General features: G+C 42.0%; 2 protein-coding genes, 1 long non-coding RNA gene and 1 pseudogene across 10 annotated transcripts in view; 2 read left to right on the plus strand and 2 right to left on the minus strand.

The window, feature by feature from the left end:
- Positions 1 to 1,802: 1,802 nt before the first annotated feature.
- On the minus strand, positions 1,803 to 7,818 carry EXO5 (exonuclease 5). The gene is made up of 3 exons (XM_025419762.3): positions 7,660 to 7,818; positions 6,939 to 7,111; positions 1,803 to 3,339 (listed from the first exon to the last, which is right to left on the minus strand). The coding sequence occupies exon 3, from the start codon at positions 3,326 to 3,328 to the stop codon at positions 2,198 to 2,200; it is 1,131 nt and encodes a 376-aa protein (XP_025275547.1). The 5' UTR covers positions 3,329 to 3,339; positions 6,939 to 7,111; positions 7,660 to 7,818; the 3' UTR covers positions 1,803 to 2,197.
- A 267-nt stretch (positions 7,819 to 8,085) lies between these two features.
- Positions 8,086 to 11,916, plus strand: LOC112642306 (adenylyl cyclase-associated protein 1-like; annotated as a pseudogene).
- A 1,241-nt stretch (positions 11,917 to 13,157) lies between these two features.
- On the plus strand, positions 13,158 to 19,072 carry LOC118350737 (uncharacterized). Of its 2 annotated transcripts, none has more exons than XR_007402512.1 (2): positions 13,158 to 14,649; positions 17,539 to 19,072. It is a non-coding gene; the product is annotated as an uncharacterized LOC118350737 (long non-coding RNA). The 2 variants fall into 2 exon arrangements; XR_007402511.1 differs by having other exon boundaries at positions 18,875 to 19,072.
- Positions 15,065 to 22,118, minus strand: part of ZFP69 (ZFP69 zinc finger protein) — a 36,099-nt gene continuing 29,045 nt past the window's right edge. For all 7 annotated transcript variants that reach the window (XM_049094530.1, XM_025419774.3, XM_025419772.3 and 4 more), the window contains one exon: positions 15,065 to 17,835. In XM_049094530.1, the coding sequence (XP_048950487.1) occupies positions 16,703 to 17,835 (1,133 nt within the window). In that variant the 3' untranslated portion in view covers positions 15,065 to 16,702. The remainder of the gene's footprint in view (positions 17,836 to 22,118) is intronic.

Genomic DNA, 22,118 nt, shown 5'->3' on the forward strand with positions numbered 1-22,118 from the left:
AAATAAATAAAATCTTTCTTAAAAAATAAGGATTTGAGAGCTCAGGGTATTACTGAATTACAGAACGATTGAATTCTGACAATATCACTATCTGAAACCAACTGATTTTTTTTCCCTCTTTTTAAAGATTTTTTTAATGAGAGACACACAGAAAGAGGCAGAGACATAGGCAGAGGGAGAAGCAGGCTCCCTGTGGGGAACCTGATGCAGGACTCAATCCCAGGACCCTGGGATCATGACCTGAGCCAAGGGCAGACACCACAATGAGCCACCCAGATGCCCCTCTTTTCAAGCTTTTAGTATAACGGAGATGATGCCAATAGAACCCCAAGCAAGTTGTTTTCTTGAAGACTGTTAACACTATTTATCCTATAAAGTCCAATTTATTTACTATGCCCCCAATTGGATTCCAAACTTCCTACGCCTAGAATAAGATATAGAATAGGAGGTTTAACAACAGCAAAAAATACTTTGCAGTATAATGGTTAAGAGCATAAGCACTGCATTTCAGACATATCTAGGCTAGTCTACCACTTTCAAACTGTAGGATCTTGGGCAAATTTTATAACCCTTCAAAACCTTGATTCCCTTATCGGAGATAATAATGGATATATAGATTTAATCATATAAGTACTTAGTACAGTGCCTGGCACATAATACTCATTCAGTAAATGAGAATTATCATTACAAGATTCCCACTATCCATAAGAAAAGTTTCTATGTAGCTCAGAACACCTCCAAAGATAATCTTTTTTTAAGATTTTATTTATTTGTGAGAGACACACAGAGAGAGGCAGAGACACAAGCAGAGGGAGAAGCAGGCTCCCTGTGGGGAGCCTGATATGGGACTCGATCCCAGGACCCCAGGATCACAACCCGAGCCAAAGGCAGACGCTCAACCACTGAGCCACCCAGGTGCCTCCCTCCAGAAGTAATCTACTGTAACTCCAAAAATGTTCAACTTTTACCAGCTCATGTAGACATGGAGTCACATTAACAATATTCATCATGGTTCTGATGTTCTTCTAGTTCATACAGAAACCTCTACCCTTACAAACTCTTCTCCCCCTCCATCTACTTATGCAAATTCTCTAGTAGTATCTGCATAAACAAGCTTTTTTCTTCTGGATGATATCCAAATCATTTTCCACTAGCCTCTTTGGCAATGTTTGCAGTAAGGGCTCCACCACCTTCTAAAATACGCTGAGATTCCTCTCCACCATCCTTACATTTTTCTTAAAATGTTTTTATTTTTGTTGGTTCTCCCTTTATTAAAAGGGCACTGTACTGTATGCAACTTCAGGGGGCTTGTTTTTTTCACTTAGTATTGTGCTAAGATTCACCCACGTTGTTGCTGTGGCTCATTTCTTTTAGCTGCTGTACATCATCCACACGCTTCTGATAAGCCCTTGGATAGTTTCTAGGTTCTGGTTTTACTACTGTAAAACTACTACAGAGTGTATTCTTGTTCCTATTTCCTGTTGTATGTATGTAAGAGCTTCTCTTGGCATATCCTGAGGTGTGGTATTATAAGGTGTAAATGTTACATGTTACTTTGTGTATTATATTTTTTATATCTAATGTTTTCATTTTTTTATGGTCTTCTACTCCTGCTTCATTTTCACTTATTTCTTTGAGCATATTTATCATGCCTATTTTAAATTCTCAGTCTGCTCATTCCACTAATTCTGCTCCAGAAATACATTTATGTACTAAAGGCATAGAATAACATACACACAACTATTTATAGTGGTCATCTTTGAAAGATTGAGATTATGAAAAAACAAAAAACAAAACATCAGTTCAACTGACCTGGACAGCATTTCATTTTATTTTATTATATAAAATGCAGAAAGCTTTGACTAAGAAAAAAAAATAGGGAAGAGACTTAATAGAAATTTTAGAATCTTCTTAGGAAAGCAATGATGGCTAAAGGATACCTTTTGTTCCAGTCATGATGAGCAACTGTCTTCTTGGCAATTCACACACAGTTCCAGAGACCATATAATCCCAGATTCCTCCCACTCACTCCTGAATCTTGGTCATGATTTTAGTCATCAGAGTTTGAGGAAATATAAAAAGATCCAAAATAAGAACACTCTCCGTGAGAGCCAAGCTCAAAGACTGGCCCTCTTTTATTCTGCTGAGTATATTAGGAGCAGGAAGGATCAAAGTTCCTGAAGGCATATCCTTCTGTTCATTTCACTTTTTTGGCCTGGGGCTCTAGAATGGAGCTGGGCATCCCACCGCCCTTCCTCCACTCACAGATATCTGCATAGCTGCATGTCCGGCACTTCCAAGCCTCCTCTACATCAATCCCTTGAGGCTCTCGGTGGCCCATCCAGTAGGCCATATAGTGCTGCACTTTGCTTTTCACCTCCTGCTCTTCAAAGTCCACAATCTCTGTACCCAGCACAGTGGTAGTCTCTTGGTGGATATATTCAATCTTCAGGATATCAAGAAGTGGGAGGTCAGACAGTGTTAGAGACAAGAAAACTAGCTCCATAAGGTCACCCAAGGACTTCACAGAGAAGCCCCCTTGCCGGGCTTGCCTCAGCACTGAAGGTCCCAGTGGCTTATCTGGACATATTTTTGTGTGGTGGATTAGGCTAGCACTGGTCACTTTCCCTTGAACCATGGCATCAAAGATATATTTGTATAGGCTGACTTGAAAACGGTCTTTTTTTTTCTGGGCTTCCAGAGGGAGCATAGGGTGCCTGCGTGTCTTAAGTTCAGCCAGTTCCAGTTCTCCCTTGGCTGTATAGCGCAGCTCATCAATTACTCCAACAAGCAGCACACCCTCCACTTCTCCAAACACTGGAAACTCTCTGATGCGTCCTTGTGACTGCAAGATAGGAATCATTGATAATATATTCAGAAACTTCACTGCCCAAGCATCTTCTTTAGTAGTGATGGGGATAGTCACAAGATCATGAACTTCTAGTTCTCTAGCTAGGTGGATGCTGGCACCGGTATCCAAAACAGCTGCCTTCTCGGGAGCCAAGAAACCAGGAAGCTCCTTCCCATATACCATTTGCTGTTCACACCAGTCCTGAGTAGACAGGTCAGTGACATACAAGTATTTAAGGTGGAATCGCTCCATAGGTGATGAGACATCCAATCTTCTTTTCCACTTTGGTAAGCTTATGAGCTTGTCATCCTTCCCAGGGAGTTCAGAAGAAGGGCCAGGCTTGCTCAGTGAAGCACTTGACTCTTGAGTATCTTCCAGGTCCAGATACTCTAGAAACTCTGAGTCACTCAAGTCTGAGAACCCTGAGGCCTCTGCTGACACCTCTTCTGCCGACACCTCTTCCCCAGTCTCTGCCATGGCACAAGGCACTGCGTATGTTAAAAAAAAAATGTATTATCCATATAAAAATTTTTTCCAAAGCACTGTCAGATTCTAATAAGATTAAAAGAATCGTAACTATTTACATTCTTTAAAGAAGCCTATCTATTTACAACCAATTAGTAGTGTAACAGAGTTGCCTTGGCCTCAATTTCTTCATTTAAAAGGAGATTTGAGGTTTGCCTTTTCTGCTTCAATATTCTACTACTTGGGGGCATTTTACATTATTTTGAGTATAGATTTTTGTAAATGTTGGAGCAATGTTGGTAAAACCATGTCTACTTTGTTTCCTTTGACACAAAGTCCTTGACTAGGAAAATAAAAGTCAATTACAAAATTTTCCTTGAGAAAAATCAGCTCCACAATGACTGTTTTTAATTTAAGTATAGCTCTCAGGAACATAGTATGGCAAAATTCAAAGACTAACTATAGATAAGTAGATCGGCTCACACACAAATTAATGGCATGATGTAATGAGAGAGGATGTTCACAGCAACATGAATAAATCAGCTGCTTTTTATATTTAAGCTCTATTAAGGAAATGGCAAGGAGGAAAAGCTTAGTGGATTCTGCTCTACCCTTAACTGATTTTATAAATTACCCTCCAAACATTACTGAAATTGGTGTTTCCCAGCAGGTTTATTTTTTCATTCCACAAGAAATTAGCTTGCGAAGGAAAATATCTGTCAATAAGCACTATAAAATACCACTGTATTTGCTATAATAGTGAATATTTTAATGTGCAGTTATTGAGTGCTGGACACCAAGCCAAGTGCTTCCCATCCAATATCTCACTACTCTACTGTGGGACAGGTACTCTTTCTGAAATTTTTACTACAAAAAATTTCACACATACAGAGAAATAGAACAATGAACATCTATATACATACCACCTAAATAAATGACAGTTGACATGTTGCTGTATTTGCATCTTTCACGTGTGTATTTTTTTTGTGTGGCTATTTTAAAGTAAATTATAGATATCATAACATTTGAGATACAAATGCTTCAGCATACATTTCCAGATAAAGACATTCTCCTACATTAATTATAATACTGTTATTACATCTAACAAAATTAATAATTACCTAATATTCCCATCCATATTCAAATTTTCCCAAATCCCCTAAAATGTCTTAGGCAGCTTTTCTTTAAACCAGGAAATAAAGACCACACATCATGTTTGATCTGTTTTGTCTCTCAAATATCTTTAATCCTAAGAAACTAGGCAAATTATCTTGTAAAGATATACTTAAGCCTTCTTCCTAACCTGACATATCTAACCTAGCATAGAGACAAAATGAAACAAAATGAAGTATGACCAGTCTATCAGTATTTAACTTTGGGTGCCAGGAAAATAATCTGACACAGAATTCAAACTGATTGAGGTAACTAGGAGCCAAGTTTCCTCTTTGCTAATCTAATAAGTAATGAATAAACTGAATGCGCCAACTCCCATATTAAAAGCTTAAGAAATGATACCATGAAAATGGCATTAACATTAGTTATGGTTGTACTTAACTCATTTTTAAATAATCTAAATGTCCCTAATGAAAAAAAACAGAGGTGTTATTTGCAATGAACAAAAGTAACAGAATGAGAAGACCTTTGCTTATATCCTATAAAGTCACTGCTTTATAGGGTACTTCAATAGTAAGAAAACACAGAAGCTGCACATGTGTACAAGTGTTTTAAATTATAAATGTGCCTTAGATAATGACAGTTTTATTTTTTTTTTTAATTTTTTTTATTTTTTTTTTTTATTTATGATAGTCACAGAGAGAGAGAGAGAGAGAGGCAGAGACACAGGCAGAGGGAGAAGCAGGCTCCATGCACCGGGAGCCCGACGTGGGATTCAATCCCGGGTCTCCAGGATCGCGCCCTGGGCCAAAGGCAGGCGCCAAACCGCTGCGCCACCCAGGGATCCCAATAATGACAGTTTTAAAATGAGTAATGTTATTTGGATTATGAAGTCCCTGAAAATTGGAGAGAATCTTTACCCTCTGTCAAGAAACTGAAGCTAAATGGTAATTAAAATGTACGTTTGAAAAAAAAAAAAACAAAAACACTTGGAGTGTTCCCCTCCTCAAGGGGAAGGGCACTAAATCCAAAGCAACTGACCTTGAAAACATTTCATTTCAAATATTTAGACCTGGACTGGCCAATATGTAGTCCCTAGCCCCATGTGGCTACTTAAATTAACTAAAATGAAATAAAATTTAAAACTCAATTTCTCTGTTGCATTATGCACATTTCAAGTGCTTTTAACAGCTACATGTAGCAAGTGGGTCCCACATCATAAGTCAAAAATACAGAACATTTCCCTGATCACAGAAAGTGCTACTGGACAGTACTGATTTAGATTATTTCATGTATAAGTATTAACTCCCAAAGAGAGAGTAAGCTCCTGAAAGGTATGGACTTTGTACTTGTTTTTACATACTGAAAATAGGGTAGCCCTGAACAGGTTAAGTGAAATGTTTTGTACAGAAGACACAAAAAGGGGGCCTTCTGTGTGGAATTATTCATCTAAAGGAAGAAAACAATACACTGGGGATGGACAATTTAGACTGAGATGCGTTGCCTGCACTTTCCTATGCAGAAAAAAATCCAGACAAGAGCATGATGCAGTGCATTGTGTCTCTAAATGCAGTTTATATCCTTCGGACATGAGGTGATTTTACATGGTACAAAGGTCAACATTGTTAGATGTATCTCAGAATATAAAGCTATTAGAGTTTCCATTAAATGCACAATTTCATAGAGAGTGTTTCTTAGAACAAGTTGGGTTTTTAAATAAATGAAAATAAAAGGGATCCCTGGGTGGCGCAGCGGTTTAGCGCCTGCCTTTGGCCCAGGGCGCGATCCTGGAGACCAAGGATCGAATCCCACGTCGGGCTCCCGGTGCATGGAGCCTGCTTCTCCCTCTGCCTATGTCTCTGCCTCTCTCTCTCTCTCTGTGTGACTATCATAAATAAATAAATAAAAAATAAAAAAAAATTAAAAAAAAATAAAAAAGCTAAAATATGAAAATAACGATACAGGTAGTACATAGGAACGGCAACAATTATTAGGTGGTAAGTGAATGAAATGAAATGTGTGGGAAATACCAGCGATACCAGTGTCAAGAGTCTGGGGGTCCAATGGATCTAGATTATAAATCTTAACCTGCCTAGGTCAGTGGTATTTAGTAGAATTCTACTTGCCTCATGAGTACTCTGGGCAAGTTTTTCCTTTTCCTGAAGATACTGACACTTAAGAGTACTCCCTTCCAAAGGTACTCAGCTACCCAACATAATAACGCATTATATACATGCTACCATTCAACCAATGTGGATCTCCTTCCCCTTCCCAAGGAAGAGATGGGACACTCTATTCCCCCTGACAAATGAGATTAAGCTTCAGGAGAAAGGAAACCTAATTCCCTGGGACTTGGCTGATTCTTCTGCTCAACAGAAGTGCAGAATGCTACAATGACACAGCTAGGGGAGGAGGAAGGAGCTCTGAAAAACCAGGTCTGCACTAAAGAATCCAGATTAGCAACTCTGCACCGTGTTGTCCAGAACGGGGACTTTTGGTCCTTTCTCACCTGATCAGTCCATCACATTGCAGCATTCCCTTCTCTCTGATTCATAGGGCAGAGGCTGTTGCCCGTCCCAAATGCTAGGTAATAATGCTTGGCCTGCTCCTGGGTCAAATTCTTCATGACTTCTTCGTTTTCCCCACACCCCGGATGCAGTTACTTAATCCAATCTTTGCTCCCTGCAAGCAAAAAAGTCAAGAATAACCGAAGTCCCCCAGGAGCTCCAAGATCAGGTCCCTCTTACAGCCTCAAACCTCAGCCCAAGTGCTCAGCAGAGACCTCAGGTGAGAGGCTTTACTTCTCTAAAGGGTTCCTGCTGCCTGTGGGACTGCCACGACCTTCACCCTCAACATCCTGACCTGTTGGGTGCAGCCCGGACTTGTCGGCTCCGCGAGCGCTTGCCTTGAGCCAAGACCTTTCCAGACGCCCCAAACCTCTGTCGCCCCAGGAAGTCCCTAGGGGCCTGCCCTAAAGTTTACTGGGCACCCCCTACAACGTCCTGTAGGAGCGGGAGACAGCAAGGGGTCGTCGGCCTCGGGAAGGGGTCCCAGTGGACCTCCGCGAAAGGTCCAGAACCCAAAGGAGCCTGGCCTGCGAAGGCAGACGCGACCCGCTCCCTCCCGGGGACCCGCTCCCGCCCGGGGCCGCGGCAACAGTGCCGACACTCCCCTGCGCTCCGCACCGCAGCCCCTCAGCTCCCCACCCCCACTCGCGGCCTTGCCCTAACCTTGGCTGCTCCTCCGAGCCCCGGGCTCCACCCGGCTCCGCCGCGGCCTCGGGACCGCTCCCGGACTCTGCCCGGGCAGACCCCGCGCCGCTGCAGCAGAAGAGCCCCGCGCGCCACGGCCCGCCCCGCCCCGCCCCGCCGGGGGAGGACGCCCAGAATGCCCAGAGGCCGCCCGGGCCCGCCCCCTCCCAGAGTCCTCCGCGGCGCCGCCTGGTCCTCGCGATTCCTCGGCCGAAGCGGACTCCCTCTCGCGGCGGGGCGGGGCGAGGAGACGGGGCGGGGTCGGCTCGGGGCTGGGCAGGATGGGGCGGGAGTGGGCGGGGCGAGATGGGGCGGTGGGCGGGGCGACGGTCCCTGCGCGCCGCTAGCCGTGCGTGTGGCTTCAGTCGGGCCGGAAGCGCGCTGCGGCCTGACCCGGAAGCTGTCCCCGCGGCGGGGCTCCCGGCCGCCGCCGAGCGTCTCCCGTGTCCCCGTGCCCCGGCCGCTGTCCGTTCAGTGCCGCGGCCTTGGCTTCGCCTCCCCGGGGCCCCGCGCCGCCTCTGCTCCTCGCGCCCGCCCTCCCGGCTGAGAACACCCAGGAACTCCCTTTGCAAAGATGCTGGCGCCCGTCTTTTAACCGTTATAACACAGCTCTAGTCTGACATAGAAAATAAAGGTAGGGATCCCTGGGTGGCGCAGCGGTTTGGCGCCTGCCTTTGGCCCAGGGCGCGATCCTGGAGACCCGGGATCGAATCCCACGTCGGGCTCCCAGGTGCATGGAGCCTGCTTCTCCCTCTGCCTGTGTCTCTGCCTCTCTCTCTCTCTCTCTCTCTCTCTCTCTGTGACTATCATAAATAAATAAAAATTAAAAAAAATAGAAAAAAAAAGAAAATAAAGGTAAATTTAAGTATTGAAAAGATATGTCATCGTTAGATCAAAAACAGAGAAGTGGCAAGCCCCTTCCAAATACCCTCCCGTGCCCCCTTCCTGAGCAAACCACCAGCCTGACCTTGCCCAGTCTCTTCCTTGCATTTCTTTTTGTTTTTCCTTTTCTTTTTTTTTATTTTTTCTTGCATTTCTTGACAGTTTTATCACGTATGGGAGACTTGATTTACGGTCAAGGTGCCATCGCATAGTAACGGAGAAAAATGGTCTTTTCAGTGAAGGCTCTGTGATGATAGGGTATCCTTATGAAAAAAAGTATATGAAATGAAACCTGAAACCTCTTACTTCTTCACGAAAATCAATTCCAGGAGTATTAAAGTCCTAAATGTGAAAAGCTAAACTATAAAGCTTTTGGAATATGATACCGTGAGCTATTGTTTGGACTTCAAAAAAGGCAAAGATTTCTTTTTTATTTATTTAATTTTTAATTTATTTTTTATTGGTGTTCAATTTGCCAACATATAGAATAACACCCAGTGCTCATCCCATCAAGTAAGGCAAAGATTTCTTTAAAAATAAAATAGAAAATACTGTATTTGTACTGACACCATAGTCTTACACACCGGTCCCAGAATAATATAAAATTACAACCTCATGTTGTCAGTCTTTGATTTTAAAAATCCTGTGAGTTAAGACCTATCTCTATATTTGGTAAATTCAGCCAAAAAGTCAAGTGTTCATCCAAGAAGGCATAAATTGTGTGTAGTATTCCCTGATGACGTGACTCAGATTTAATCTGAGAGGATAGGTAGGAGCTAACTGAACAAAGAAATTAGGCAGAGGGGCACCTGGGTGGCTCAGCGGTTGAACGTCTGCCTTTGGCTCAGGGTGTGATCCTGGGGTCCTTGGATCGAGTTCCGCGTCGGGCTCCCTGCATGGAGCCTGCTTCTTCTCCCTCTGCCTGTGTCTCTGCCCCTCTCTCTGTGTCTCTATGAATAAATAAACAAAATCTTTTTTTTAACTTGTTTTTAAAAAAGAAACTAGACAGAAAGAAGAAAAGTAGCACAATTGAAGACCAGAAACCATGCAATAGTATGGTATATTTATAAGACTATAAGATCTTTATGACTGGAGCAAAATATGCTTGAGGGGAAGTTTGGGAGCCACTGCCAGAAAAATAAGTAATGCTCTGTGCCAAGTGTTCTGTATTAAGAAGAATACAAAAAAAAAAAGAAGAATACAGAAGGTGAAGTTTATCTTCAAGTTATGAGAACCCATTGAGGGGTTTTAAGCAATGTGATTCAATTAATTAGATTAAGTTTGATTAAATACGTGTTTTGGAATGATCACTCTAGCAACAGTGGAGAGGGTAGAGACATGAGTCCAACTCCAGGGGTGAGGCGGAGCTCTGAGCAGGTGGCACATTATGGCCGACATGCAAAAGCTGGTGGAAAGATTGGAGAGGGCAGTGGGCCGCCTGGAGGCAGTATCCCATGCCTCTGACATGCACTGTGGGTATGGAGACAGCGCCCCAAAAGCAGGAGCAGCTCCATATGTGCAAGCCTTTGACTTACCGCTTGCCAGTCCTGGAGCAGAGTACCTGAAGATCAGTGAAGAGGTTGGAGGAGATGGTGTAGTAACATGCGGAGGTGGTCCACATGGGTCTGAAGTTGGAGCAAGCTCTCTTGTTTGCAGCCTCTCAGTGCCAGCAGCCAGCAGGCAGTAAGCTTTCTGACTTGTTGGCACCCATCTCAGAGCAGATCCAAGAAGTGATAACCTTCCAGAGGATGAACAGAAGCAGCAAGTTGTTCAATCACCTGTCAGCTGTCAGCGATAGTATCCAGGCCCTGGGTTGGGTGACTGTGGCTCCCAAGCCTGGTCCCTGTGTGAAAGAAAGGAACAATGTTGCCATGTTTTATACAGATTGAGTCCTCAAGGAGACAGATGTTGATAAGAAGCACGGGGACTGGGTCAAAGCTTACTTGAGTATATGGACTGAGCTACAGGCTTACATTGAGTTCTATACCACTGGACTGGCCTAGACCAAAACAGAGTCTGTGGCAGAACTTGGTGGATTGCCATCTGGACCCTCTGCTGGATTAGGTCCTCTTCCTCCCTCCAGCAGCGCCCCCGCACCCCACAGCCACCTGTTCAGGCTCAGATGGGCCTGCTTCCCAGCACTGTTGCATAAATTAACCAGGGGAAGAGCATCACACATGCCCTGAAACATGTATCTGATGACGTGAAGACTCACAAGAACCCCGCCCTGAAGGCCCAGAGTGGTCCAGTACGAAGCGACCCCAAGCCATTCTCTGCACCTAAACCAGGAGTCAGCCCATCCCCTAAGCCAACCACTCAGAAGGATCTGGCTGTACCTGAACTGGAGGGCAAGAAGTGGAGAGTGAGAAATCGGGAGCATGTTTCTAACCTAGTGATTGATGATGACACAGAGCTGAAACATGTGGCTTACATATCCAAGTGTGTCAACATGACATTGCAAATCAAGGACAAAATTAAGTCAATTACAGTAGGTAACTGTAAGAAACTCGGTCTGGTGTTCAATGATATGGTGGGCATCATGAAGGTAACCAATTGCAGGGATGTCAAAGTTCAAGTAGTGGGTAAAGTGCCAACGATTTCCATCAGCAAAACAGATGGCTGACACGTTTACCTGAGCAAGAATTCCCTGGATTGCAAGATAGTGTCAAATCTTTGTTTTAAAGATTTTATTTGAGAAAAGTAGAGAGGGACAGAGTGCACAAGCGCAGGAGGGTGGGCAGATGGAGAAGCAGTCTCCCTGCTGCAGGGAGCTTGATGCAGAGCTCAATCCCAGGACCCTGGGACCATGACCCCAGCTGAAGGCAGATGCTTAACTGACCGAGCCACCCCGACAGCTCAGTGCCAAATCTTCTGAGATGATTGTCTTTAATCCTACAGAAGGCAGTGACTTTAATGAATTCCCAGTCCCTGAGCAGTTCAAGATCCTATGGAATGGGCAGAAATTGCTGGATAAGCAAAGTGCCACTGGGTTCTTTGCCCTCCCCCTCACACCATGGGATAAGTCTGTATCAGGACAGTTCTTTTCTAGATTTCCTTTCAGCTCTTAAACTGCTTCTCTTGGGCAGCCCCGGTGGCGCAGCGGTTTAGCGCCGCCTGCAGCCCAGGGCGTGATCCTGGAGACCCTGGATCGAGTCCCACGTAATAAAAATCTTTAAAAAAATGATTAAAAAAATAAATAAGGGATCCCTGGGTGGCGCAGCGATTTAGCGCCTGCCTTTGGCCTAGGGCGTGATCCTGGAGACCCGGGATCGAATCTCACGTCAGGCTTCAGGTGCATGGAGCCTGCTTCTCCCTCTGCCTGTGTCTCTGCCTCTGTGTGTGTGTGTGTGTGTGTGTGACTATCATAAATAAATTAAAATTATAAATAAATAAATAAATAAATAAACAAACAAACAAACTGTTTCTCTGCTCTGAGAAGCCCAGCTACCTGCCTTCGCTGAAATATACCTCAGGCTGAGATTTGGGGCAGGAGAGCAGGTCAGCTGATCTTCTGTAGGAAGGTACGGCTTTTCCCTATCACCCCAACCACACCCCCAGTCCATTCTTAGGGAACCGCACACCAGGACTGTGTGTTTTAGCTTTCAGCCTTTGGGGGTTATTTGACCAACAGTCTTTCGGGAAGAATAAAGCAGTCCCCAGGGATTAACAGATCAATCAGAATGTTCACACAACTTCACCTTTTTCTTTTTAATATTTTATTCATGAAAGAGAGAGAGAGAAGAGAGAGAGGCAAAGAGACAGGCAGAGGGAGAAGCAGGCTCCATGCAAGGAGCCCGACGTGGGACTCGACCCTGGGTGCCAGGATCACGCTCTGGGCTGAAGGCAGGTGCTAAAACACTGAGCCACCCAGGGACCCCCCAGTTCATCTTTTTCTAACACTGAGCATGAAGGTAGCAGAGGCTGGTGTGATTCTAGGCTGTTCTTCTAACCAAACTAATTTTTTCACTGCTGACCAGTGAGGCAGGGGTTGCACTGGACCAAAGGCTGAAGCTTGGCCATCTAGCATTCCAAGCAACATGGTTTCCTCTAAACATTCGTTTTATTCTGCATTCCACCCTGGGTGGGCCTGAACCTGAGAGTGCAGGTTCTCCTGTATCAGCTGCTGGCAGTGCCCTGCACCCAGGCCAGTTAAAGGAGTCTTGGCCCCTTCCTTTCACTGGGGTGGGTCCCTGCCCAGCACCTTCCTATAGAGACAACTTAGACAAGAAAAGAAAAGGAAAACCCACCATTCCGAGGAGGAATCTGGAATTCCTTCCTCCTTCCATGCTAGATGCCTCTCCACCTTCACTGCCTCCTTTGCCCTGTCATGCTCAACTGCTTTTGGTTTCTGTCCGGGCACCTGATCAAAGGACTAAAGTCTCCACTGCAGCCTGGTCTTGGGTCTTTTTTTTTTTAATTTTTATTTATTTATGATAGTAACAGAGAGAGAGAGAGAGAGGCAGAGACACAGGCAGAGGGAGAAGCAGGCTCCATGCACCGGGAGCCCGACGTGGGATTCGATCCCGGGTCTCCAGGATCGCGCCCTGGGCCAAAGGCAGGCGCCAAACTGCTGCGCCACCCAGGGTTCCCGTGGTCTTGGGTCTTATGTAAGAATCTCGCACAGCACTGCTGATGTAAATTACAGTTTTTCTCTCTAGGACACTTACCAAAATATGCAACTTTTTTAGTGGGAGGAGATTGTCCCGTAACCTCTACCCATTTTCTGAGGCCTGTGGAAATAAATCTTTAGGTACTTAAAGTTATACAGGAAATAGAATCAGATTAATGCCAAACTTGGAAAAAAAAGATGAGTCTGTATTATAGAAAAACCACTGGAACCCTAATGAAGACGTTAGAACGTGCTAACAGCCTAACAAAAGAGCTGACAATGGAATGAAGAGGAAGATAGTGAAGAGATCCAAATAGATCATATAGGATTTAGTGATTGAAGGTGGTGATGGACGAGAAGTGGGGAAAGTTTAAACTGGAGAATTGGATGGAGGGTGGTACCACTGTATTGAGGGTACAGATTTTATTGAAAAGATTGAGTTTTGGACAACCTTTTTCTAAAATTTATTCATGAGGGACAGAGAGAGAAAGAGGCAGAGGGAGAAGCAGGCTCCCCCAAATGAGCCCAATGTGGGACTCGATCCAGGACCCTGGGATCATGCCCTGAGCTGAAGGCAGACACTCAACCGCTGAACCACCCAGGCGACCTGAGTTTTAGACAAATTTGAGGTGACAATGGGATATCCAAATGGAGATATTCAGTTGGATGTTGAGTATGTTCTGGAGCTCAAGAGAGATTCCTAAGACATAGGTGGAGATTTAAAAAGTGCTGAGATGTTAACAAAACCAGTTAGACAAAATGTATGGCTTGATAAAAAGAATGTGCCTAAGGACACAGCCCCAGGGAAGAGCATTTATGCGATCAGCAGAGGAAGAAGTGCCTGTAAGATAACCAGAATGAACAGCAATAACAGGCAAAACCAATGGACAGGCTCTAAAGTTAGAGACCTCCTGAAGCAGTAGCAGATCTAAGAAACAAAACTGTTAGAATGGCAAAGAACAGCTTTGCATAGCCGTTAAGGGCAAGTATTTGGAAAGCTAAGCTAAACCTGGAGGAAAAAATGCTCAAAAAATTAACTCAAGTAAAGGACATGAGTAATTAAAGGAGACTCTCCGTGTCTTCATCTATAAAGTGAGGAGTTCTAATTAAGTAAATTCCTAGACCCTTTCCAGTTCTAAAATTCTGATCCTATGAGCTAGTGTTGAAGAACAAATTAGAATCTGGAATTCTATAAACAGTAACTCTTTCTGCTCTCTTGCACCTCCAGCCATCCCACCCCCCACCCCATTTACACCATCCACAAGGTTCCCACAGTTCTCAGTCTTACCATTGACTTTAGAATTGGGTACTTGACCTGTTTGGGCCAATAAGAGACCTTCTCTAGGATTTTAAGATTGGAAGTAAGAAAGGAAAGACAGCATTTTTTTCCTGGGTGATGGAAACAATGTATGTAAAATCTGGAGCTGATGGTAACTCTGATTTGCAGCAAGGTGCTTAAAAAGACACAAGCAGAAAAGGTGAGAGAAAGCTGCCTGGGTTTTCTGAAGTGCTTCAGGTCCTAGTTCCAGTCCGCTGTTAGAATATCTCCTGAGTTTAGTCTGAGCCCCCATAGGAAGGAGAAAAATGAGAGATGGAGCTATAAAGTAATACCTACAACGGGGATCCCTGGGTGGCGCAGCGGTTTGGCGCCTGCCTTTGGCCCAGGGCGCGATCCTGGAGACCCGGGATCGAATCCCACGTCGGGCTCCCGGTGCATGGAGCCTGCTTCTCCCTCTGCCTATGTCTCTGCCTCTCTCTCTTTCTCTCTCTGTGACTATCATAGATAAATTTAAAAAATTAAAAAAATACCTACAACGGAGGATCTAGGTGCCTGGCTTTGGTTACAACTGGAGTAGTGGCTGTGGGATGGAGAGGAGGGGAAATCCATTAACATTTCAGAGTCACTAAAACTTTAATAAACGTTTACCAGGCTGGAAAAATGAACATGTACAAAACCATGTGGTCCTGATCTTGGTGCTCAGCTTTCACAACATAAGCAATGTTAATTAATGCTCTCATTCATTCATTAATGCTTATTAGAAAGTCACACCCTACCTCTTTTCTGTCTTCCTACGTGTGTTAACTATAAGTTGCTAACATAACCATCCTATAAAATGCTAAGCAGTTGATCATCCATGGCACACCCTGCTATCCTAAGTACCCTGACTCAACTGTCAGTGTCCCTCCATTCCATCAGAGGGGCGACAGCCAAGATTTTACTTGCTAAGACAGATGGAAACGGACTCTCATTGATCAAGAAGCTCCAGCCTCAGAAGTCAGGCATTAGAGCAGTTGATGGCAAAAGGCCTTCTCCTCCAGCTGAGATTTTGGTGGGCCTGGCTGCTGTTCAGGAAGATTCAGATTCCTCTCTGGCTCCAGGAATGGCAAGCACCGCTCTTTTTGGGGATGCAGGTCAGCTGGTACTTCTGCGCTAAGTTAGTGAGACAAACTGATAATTCTTTGATGATCGAAAGGGCAGTTGGTCCAGGACATACTTCAGCATCAGGTGGCTCCTACAGTTCTCTATCTTGCTGGCAGGCAAATAAGTTGGTCCAATGTCTGCATGAAAGCCAGTCTGGCAATATCCATCATACAAATGCACATACCCTCTAGTACAGAGATTCCAGTTCTCAGAATTTACCCTACATAGATATATATATATATATATACTTACAAGTGTGAGAAATAAAGACAAGGTTTAAGACTATTCACTCCAACAAAAGACTGGAAATCCCAAAGTCCGACCATAGTGAAGTGGCTAAGTAAACTAAAGTACATTCAAACCACAGAATACTACACAGTTGTTAAAAAAAGAATGGGTAGGCACTTTGTCTACTAATATGTAATGACCTTCATGATACATGGTTAATTAATAAAAGTAATGTGCAGAGGTGTTTACAAAAGTAATGTGCAGAGGTGTTTACAAAATGTTGTCATTTATGCTTAAAAAGAAAAAGTCTGCATTTGCATCATTTGTATTCTTTTGGATACAAATAGAAAAATCTCTGGACAGGTGCACAAAATAATTAGTTATAAAAAGTGATTCCCTCTATAAAAAATTTGATGGTGGAGGATATAAGAAAAGGATTTTCACTTACACAACTGTCTATGCCTTTTGAGTTTTACATGATTCTTAAGTTTCCCCATTAAAAAAAATAAAAATTTACTTAAAAAATAGGGGTGGTGATATTTTCAACAGTTCTTCCCAATCGTTGTCTATAAATCAGTGAATGCACGTGAATAATTATTCCACATGAAATCAGAAAGATAACAATTACATGTGCATTTTCCATAATGCTGGATTTAATTTGAAGGAACATAACATCCTTTATTCTTGATTAAGTACTTTGTATGGAGATGTTAGTAGATAGTAGTTATCTACAGGAGTCAATGTACTATTTATTTACACAATGGACAAAATTAAAAGCTGGCATCATGATATCAATTCCTCAAATTTAGAATCATGTAATTAAAAAGCACAGAGTCACTGATTTAGAGTTAGCTCTTGCTCTCATGTTGAATAATCTATTTTTACATGTTATTTTGAAAGGCATTCCTCCTGTGTATCTCATGGTGTCGACTAAGTGATGAATTATAGCTGAAGGCTTTTCCACATTCATTACATTCATAAGGTTTTTCTCCGGTGTGGTGTCTCTGATGTTTCTTAAAGGATGAATCATGCCTGTAGGCTTTTCCACAGCGGTTGCATTCATATGCTTTCACTCCTGTATGAACAGTTTTATGGTTGCTAAGGTGTATCCTCTGCCTAAAGGCTTTCCCGCACTCCTTACATTTGTAGGGTCTCTCCCCAGTATGGATTCTCTGGTGATGTGTTAGATACGCTCTATGACTAAAGGTTTTACAACACGCAGTGCATGCATAGGGCTTCTCCCCAGTGTGAATTCTTATATGTTCACTAAGATGTCTAATCTGTCGGAAGGTTTTCCCACATTCATTGCATGTAAAGGGTTTCTCTCCAGAATGAGTTCTCAAGTGTTGGATCAAGCTAATGTTCTGGCTGAAAGCTTTCTGACATTTATTGCATACATAGGGTTTCTCTCCAGTGTGAGTTCTATGATGCTGATTAAGAGATGAGCGATGTCTGAAGGCTTTGCCACATTCTTCACATTCAAAGGGTTTCTCGCCAGTATGGATCCTCTGGTGTGTAGTAAGGGATGCGCTTTGACTAAAGGCTCTTCCACATTCCTTACACCTGAAAGGCTTTTCACCAGTGTGAATTCTCATGTGTTCAGTAAGATGAATGGGTTGTTTGAAGATTTTTTCACATATATTACATTCATAGGTTTTTGTTTTTATGTAACTTGGATGATTGATCAAGTCTAATTTGTATTTGTTTCTCTGTCTAGGTGTATCACATTTGCGGTGCCTCTGCTCTACAATAACTTTTGAACTGACAATATTTTCCCCAAATTTGTTAGTTTCTTGGCCACTCTTCTTGTGGGTCAGGATGGCTTGCCTTACATCTCTTCCATGGGTTTCCGGGTGCCTTTCTAAGTCACCATCATATTTAGAAACTTTTCTCAATGTGGAATAGATGACATCATCTCTCAGGAACCCTTCCATCATAATACCATGATATAACTGTTCCTGGAAAATGTCATTCTTTGCAGTTGATGCATCGGTTTCTGTTTTATTCTTCAAGTCTGGAAGAATTGGAAAAAATGCAAATAACTCATATTCGTTATGCTTTGAAAAATTAATTATTGTAATGAGTATGAAATAGAAATTTAGAGAACTATACATATAAAGCACAAGATTTTGATTACAGTTGACTCTTGAACAACATGGGGTTTGGGATACCAACCCCAACACAGTACAAAAACCCATGTACAACTTTTGACTCCCCAAAAAACCTACTATTGCCTAGAAGCCTTACTGATAAGTCAATTAACATTTTTTGTTTACCTATCATATACTATATTCTTACAAAAGAGAAAATGTTAAAAGCTAAGAAACAGTAAATAAGGAAAAGGTATGATTTTATATAGAGAGTAAAATTTGAGCCCTTTAGACCTGTTTGTTCTTTCTAATACTAAACAATGACATTTCAGAGCTATGTCTTATGAATGTCTTTTTAAATTGACAACTACTTTTGGAAAACAATCTCAGAAAGATAAAAAGATATCCCTCTCCCCACACCAGCAGGAGATGCTTGTTCAAAAAATAAGGTCTGAACTAAGAACTTTCATAAGAACATTAAGCTTTTATTGAAACTTGTATTAATATCTACATTGTTCTATTTTCTGTGGTTATTAATCTGTCTCTAGAAAGGAGACTTGTAAGAAACCATACTATGTTGCTATTATTACTATGTTGTATGAAAATATCTTTTTTCTTGAGGGGGTGAATAGGAGAGAAAGAGGAGAAAGAATCTTAAGAATGTTCCATGCTCACTGGGGCTCAATCTCACAACCCTGAGATCATGACCTAAGCCAAATTCAAGGGATGAACACTTAACTGATTGAGCCACCCAAGTGCCCCTGAAAATATCTTTTAACCTTTAAAATTCTGACTGGCTTTTTTACTTGATAATTTGTTGTATCCATTACCTATATTTCAACTGATAGAACTATAGCCTGAAAGGTATAACTTCTAATAAGATTTTCTGGTCAACACAAAAGGATCATTAGTACTTCCAGATTCTTAATGACTAAAGGCAATAATAGAGTCTATGTTCTATAGACTTCTGATTCTACTCCTGAATATGTGAGCGGGAAGAGAAGACGACAGGGAAAGAGAGAAGCCATCTATGGCCCCTTCCCCAATTCAGTATCAAAGCCTGAAGAAGGACCAAACTACTGAAGAAGAGGAGATTTAACTTTGGAATCAAGTTGGGAGTTTTTGTTATTCCATAAAACTAAACATTTTACTAAAATCAAACTGTTATTATTATTTAAAGGGACTGGATCATCTAGATGAAAATCATGGTAGCTTTTATTATTTTCATTATTATAAGTTTAAAAAGAAAAAATCCAAGAGGGGGATCCCTGGGTGGCTCAGTGGTTTAGCGCCTGCCTTTGGCCCAGGGCATGATCCTGGAGTCCCGGGATTGAGTCCTGCATCAGGCTCCCTGCATGGAGCCTGCTTCTCCCTCTGCCTGTGTCTCTGCCTCTCTCTCTTTGTGTCTCTCATGAATAAATAAATAAAATCTTTAAAAAAGAAAAAAAGAAAAAATCCAGGAGAATATATAACCAATTATTGGAATTAATAATGGGGCAAAAGCAAGGTCACTAGCTATAAGATCAATATGTAAAATCAACTGTGCCATTACATATCAATAACAGAAAACATAATTCAAAAATATATACCATCTACAATAACAAAATATAAGGTCTTCAAGATAAATAAATCTAACAAGAGATATAATATGTACAAGACCTTTATAGGGAAAATTCTGAAGCTTTATTTTTAAAAGTTAGGAAATATCAATAAATGGAGCAATATACCATGTTTCCGGATAATAAAACTCAATATCATAATGTTAATTCCCCCCAAAGTTGATCTACAAATTCAATTTTATTCCAATCAAAATACACTAGAGTATTTGCATGTGTACACACATGTGTGTGTGAAATCTAGTGCATCATTATATACTTTGTATGGAGGCTAAGAATAAACCAAGATGGGGCACCGAGGTGGCTCAGTTGGTTAAGCATCTACCTTTGGGTCAGGTCGTAGACCCTGGGATTCTATTATAGAGTCCCACATTAGGTCCCCTGCTCACTGGGGAGCCTGCTTCTCCCTCTTCCTCTGCCTCCCTCCACCATTGTTTGTGTGCGCACGCGCTCTCTCTCTCTCTCAAATAAGCAAAAGACATGAAGAGAAATCTCACAGAGGAAGACATAGACATGGTCAACATGCACATAAATAAATGAATCTTAAAAAAAATAACCAGGGCAATTCTGAAGAACAAAGCGGGAGAACTACCTCTACCAGATATTCAGTTTCATTATTAAATAATAGTAATTAAGACAGTGTGGCATTAGAGTAGGGATAGAATCGAAGAACAGAAGAGTGCCTAGAACAGACCCAATATATAAGGAAACTTGACAGGTAACAGTGTGGCATTCACTATTAAATGGTTCCTGGACTGATTATCCATGTGGGGAGATCCTCACATCACACTACATATACAATAATTCCAGGTCAATTAACTCTAAATACGAAAAACCAAATTTTAAAAATATAAGATAATATATATTACATATAACTTTTCTATATATCAAGAAAAAAGATAATAGAACAATTGACAAAGGATACAAACAGGTACTTTACATCAGGGAACTCTGGTCAATAAACATGAAGAGTATGCTCCTTTTGCTAGTAATCGGGAAAATGAAAGACAAAGTACCATATTCACCTAAAAATTTATAATAATTTTATTTTTAAAAAGATTTTTAAAATTTATTTATCTTGGGGGGTCACAGAGGAAGAGAAGGAATCTGGAGCAGACTCTATGCTGAGCATCAAGCCCAGCATGGGGCTCAATTCCATGAACCTGAGATCCTGACCTGAGCTGAAATCAAGAGTTAGATGCTCAACCAACTAAGCCACCCAGGTGCCCCTACAGTAATTTTGAAGTTTGACAAAGCCAAGTGTTGACAAAGATGCTGAGCTCTGGAAACTTATGGCTTGCTGATGAGAGTACAAATTGGTGCAACTGCTCTGTAGAGCAAGTTGGTAATCTCAAGCAAAATGAAGGTGCATATACACCACGACCCAACAATTTTTTTCCCACCAAACATCTCAAAAATACTTGCATATGTACACAAGAAGACATACATAGGAAGACACTGCATTTTGGTAACCCCCAATTTTAGAAACAATATAAATGTATATTAATAGGAAAATTGATAAATTGTGGTTTATTAATTCAAGGGAAATAAATGAAATAAAAGAGCTAGAACAGTATCAACCACATTGAATGAAAAAAGTAGACGTATATATACCATTTATATAAAGAATGACAACATGCAAAACAATACTATATATTGTTTTAGGATATACACATGTAATAAAAGTATGAAGACACATGTGAAAATGACAATATTTAAACTGAAGAGTTGGTTATTTCAAAAGGTAGGAAGGTAACTGCAGGGCCTCAATTCTTTTTTCTTAGTCTAGGTGGAAGCTACATAGAAGCTTGTTACAATGTTCTCTATGCCTTAGTGAACACCTAAAATATTTCATGGTAAAGCAAAGTCTAAGGAGATGGTTGATTAAAGACCACTGAATTTGGGCAGAAGGTATCATGTGGCAATTTCTCTTGCAAGAATTTTCATATAGCAGTTGTTACAAAAAAATTCAACAGATACATGAGTTTAAAAGAGTGAGAATCAGGGCGCCTGTGTGGCTCAAGCAGTTAAGCATCTGCATCGGCTCAGGATCCTGGGGTCCTGGGATTGAGCCCCATGTTGGGCTCCCTGCTGAGGAGGGAGCAGGTCTTTCTTCTCCCTCTCTCGGTCTTTCCCCTCCACTTGTGCACTCTCTCTTTCAAATAAATAAAATCTTTAAAAAAAAAAAAGAGTGAGAATCAAAGCTGAAATTGTGAAATGGAAGTTGGTGAAAAGTGGAAATAGAACGCAAGACAGAAAATTAAAGATCTGTCGAAGGCAGTCAGTTCTGAAGAGAGATGTGTTTTCTGTGAGGAAAGGCTATGTATATCTGACTGCTTAGAGAAAGGAGCTTTCATTTCAGAGTTCAGGATACTGAAGAAAAGAGGGAAGTCAAGTTTAGCTTTAATGAAGACAAGAGCCCCTTCCCTCCAACTGTGGAGAGACCTTCACAAGGTCAGATGAAGGAAAGAGGTGACAGAGGGAGGGGGTAAAGTCAAGTGTGGTGCATGTCCTGTCCAGGGGCTGTGGGAAGACTTCAGGGACTCCAGCCTACATATTATTTTTTTAAATTTTTATTTATTTATGATAGT

Source organism: Canis lupus, chromosome 15 (genome assembly GCF_003254725.2).
Source record: "Canis lupus dingo isolate Sandy chromosome 15, ASM325472v2, whole genome shotgun sequence".
Taxonomy (NCBI): domain Eukaryota; kingdom Metazoa; phylum Chordata; class Mammalia; order Carnivora; family Canidae; genus Canis; species Canis lupus.

What these genes read in the sequence shown, in the direction of transcription:
- EXO5 (XM_025419762.3), bottom strand. Translation starts at nt 3,328, where the DNA reads ATGGCAGAGACTGGGGAAGAGGTGTCGGCAGAAGAGGTGTCAGCAGAG.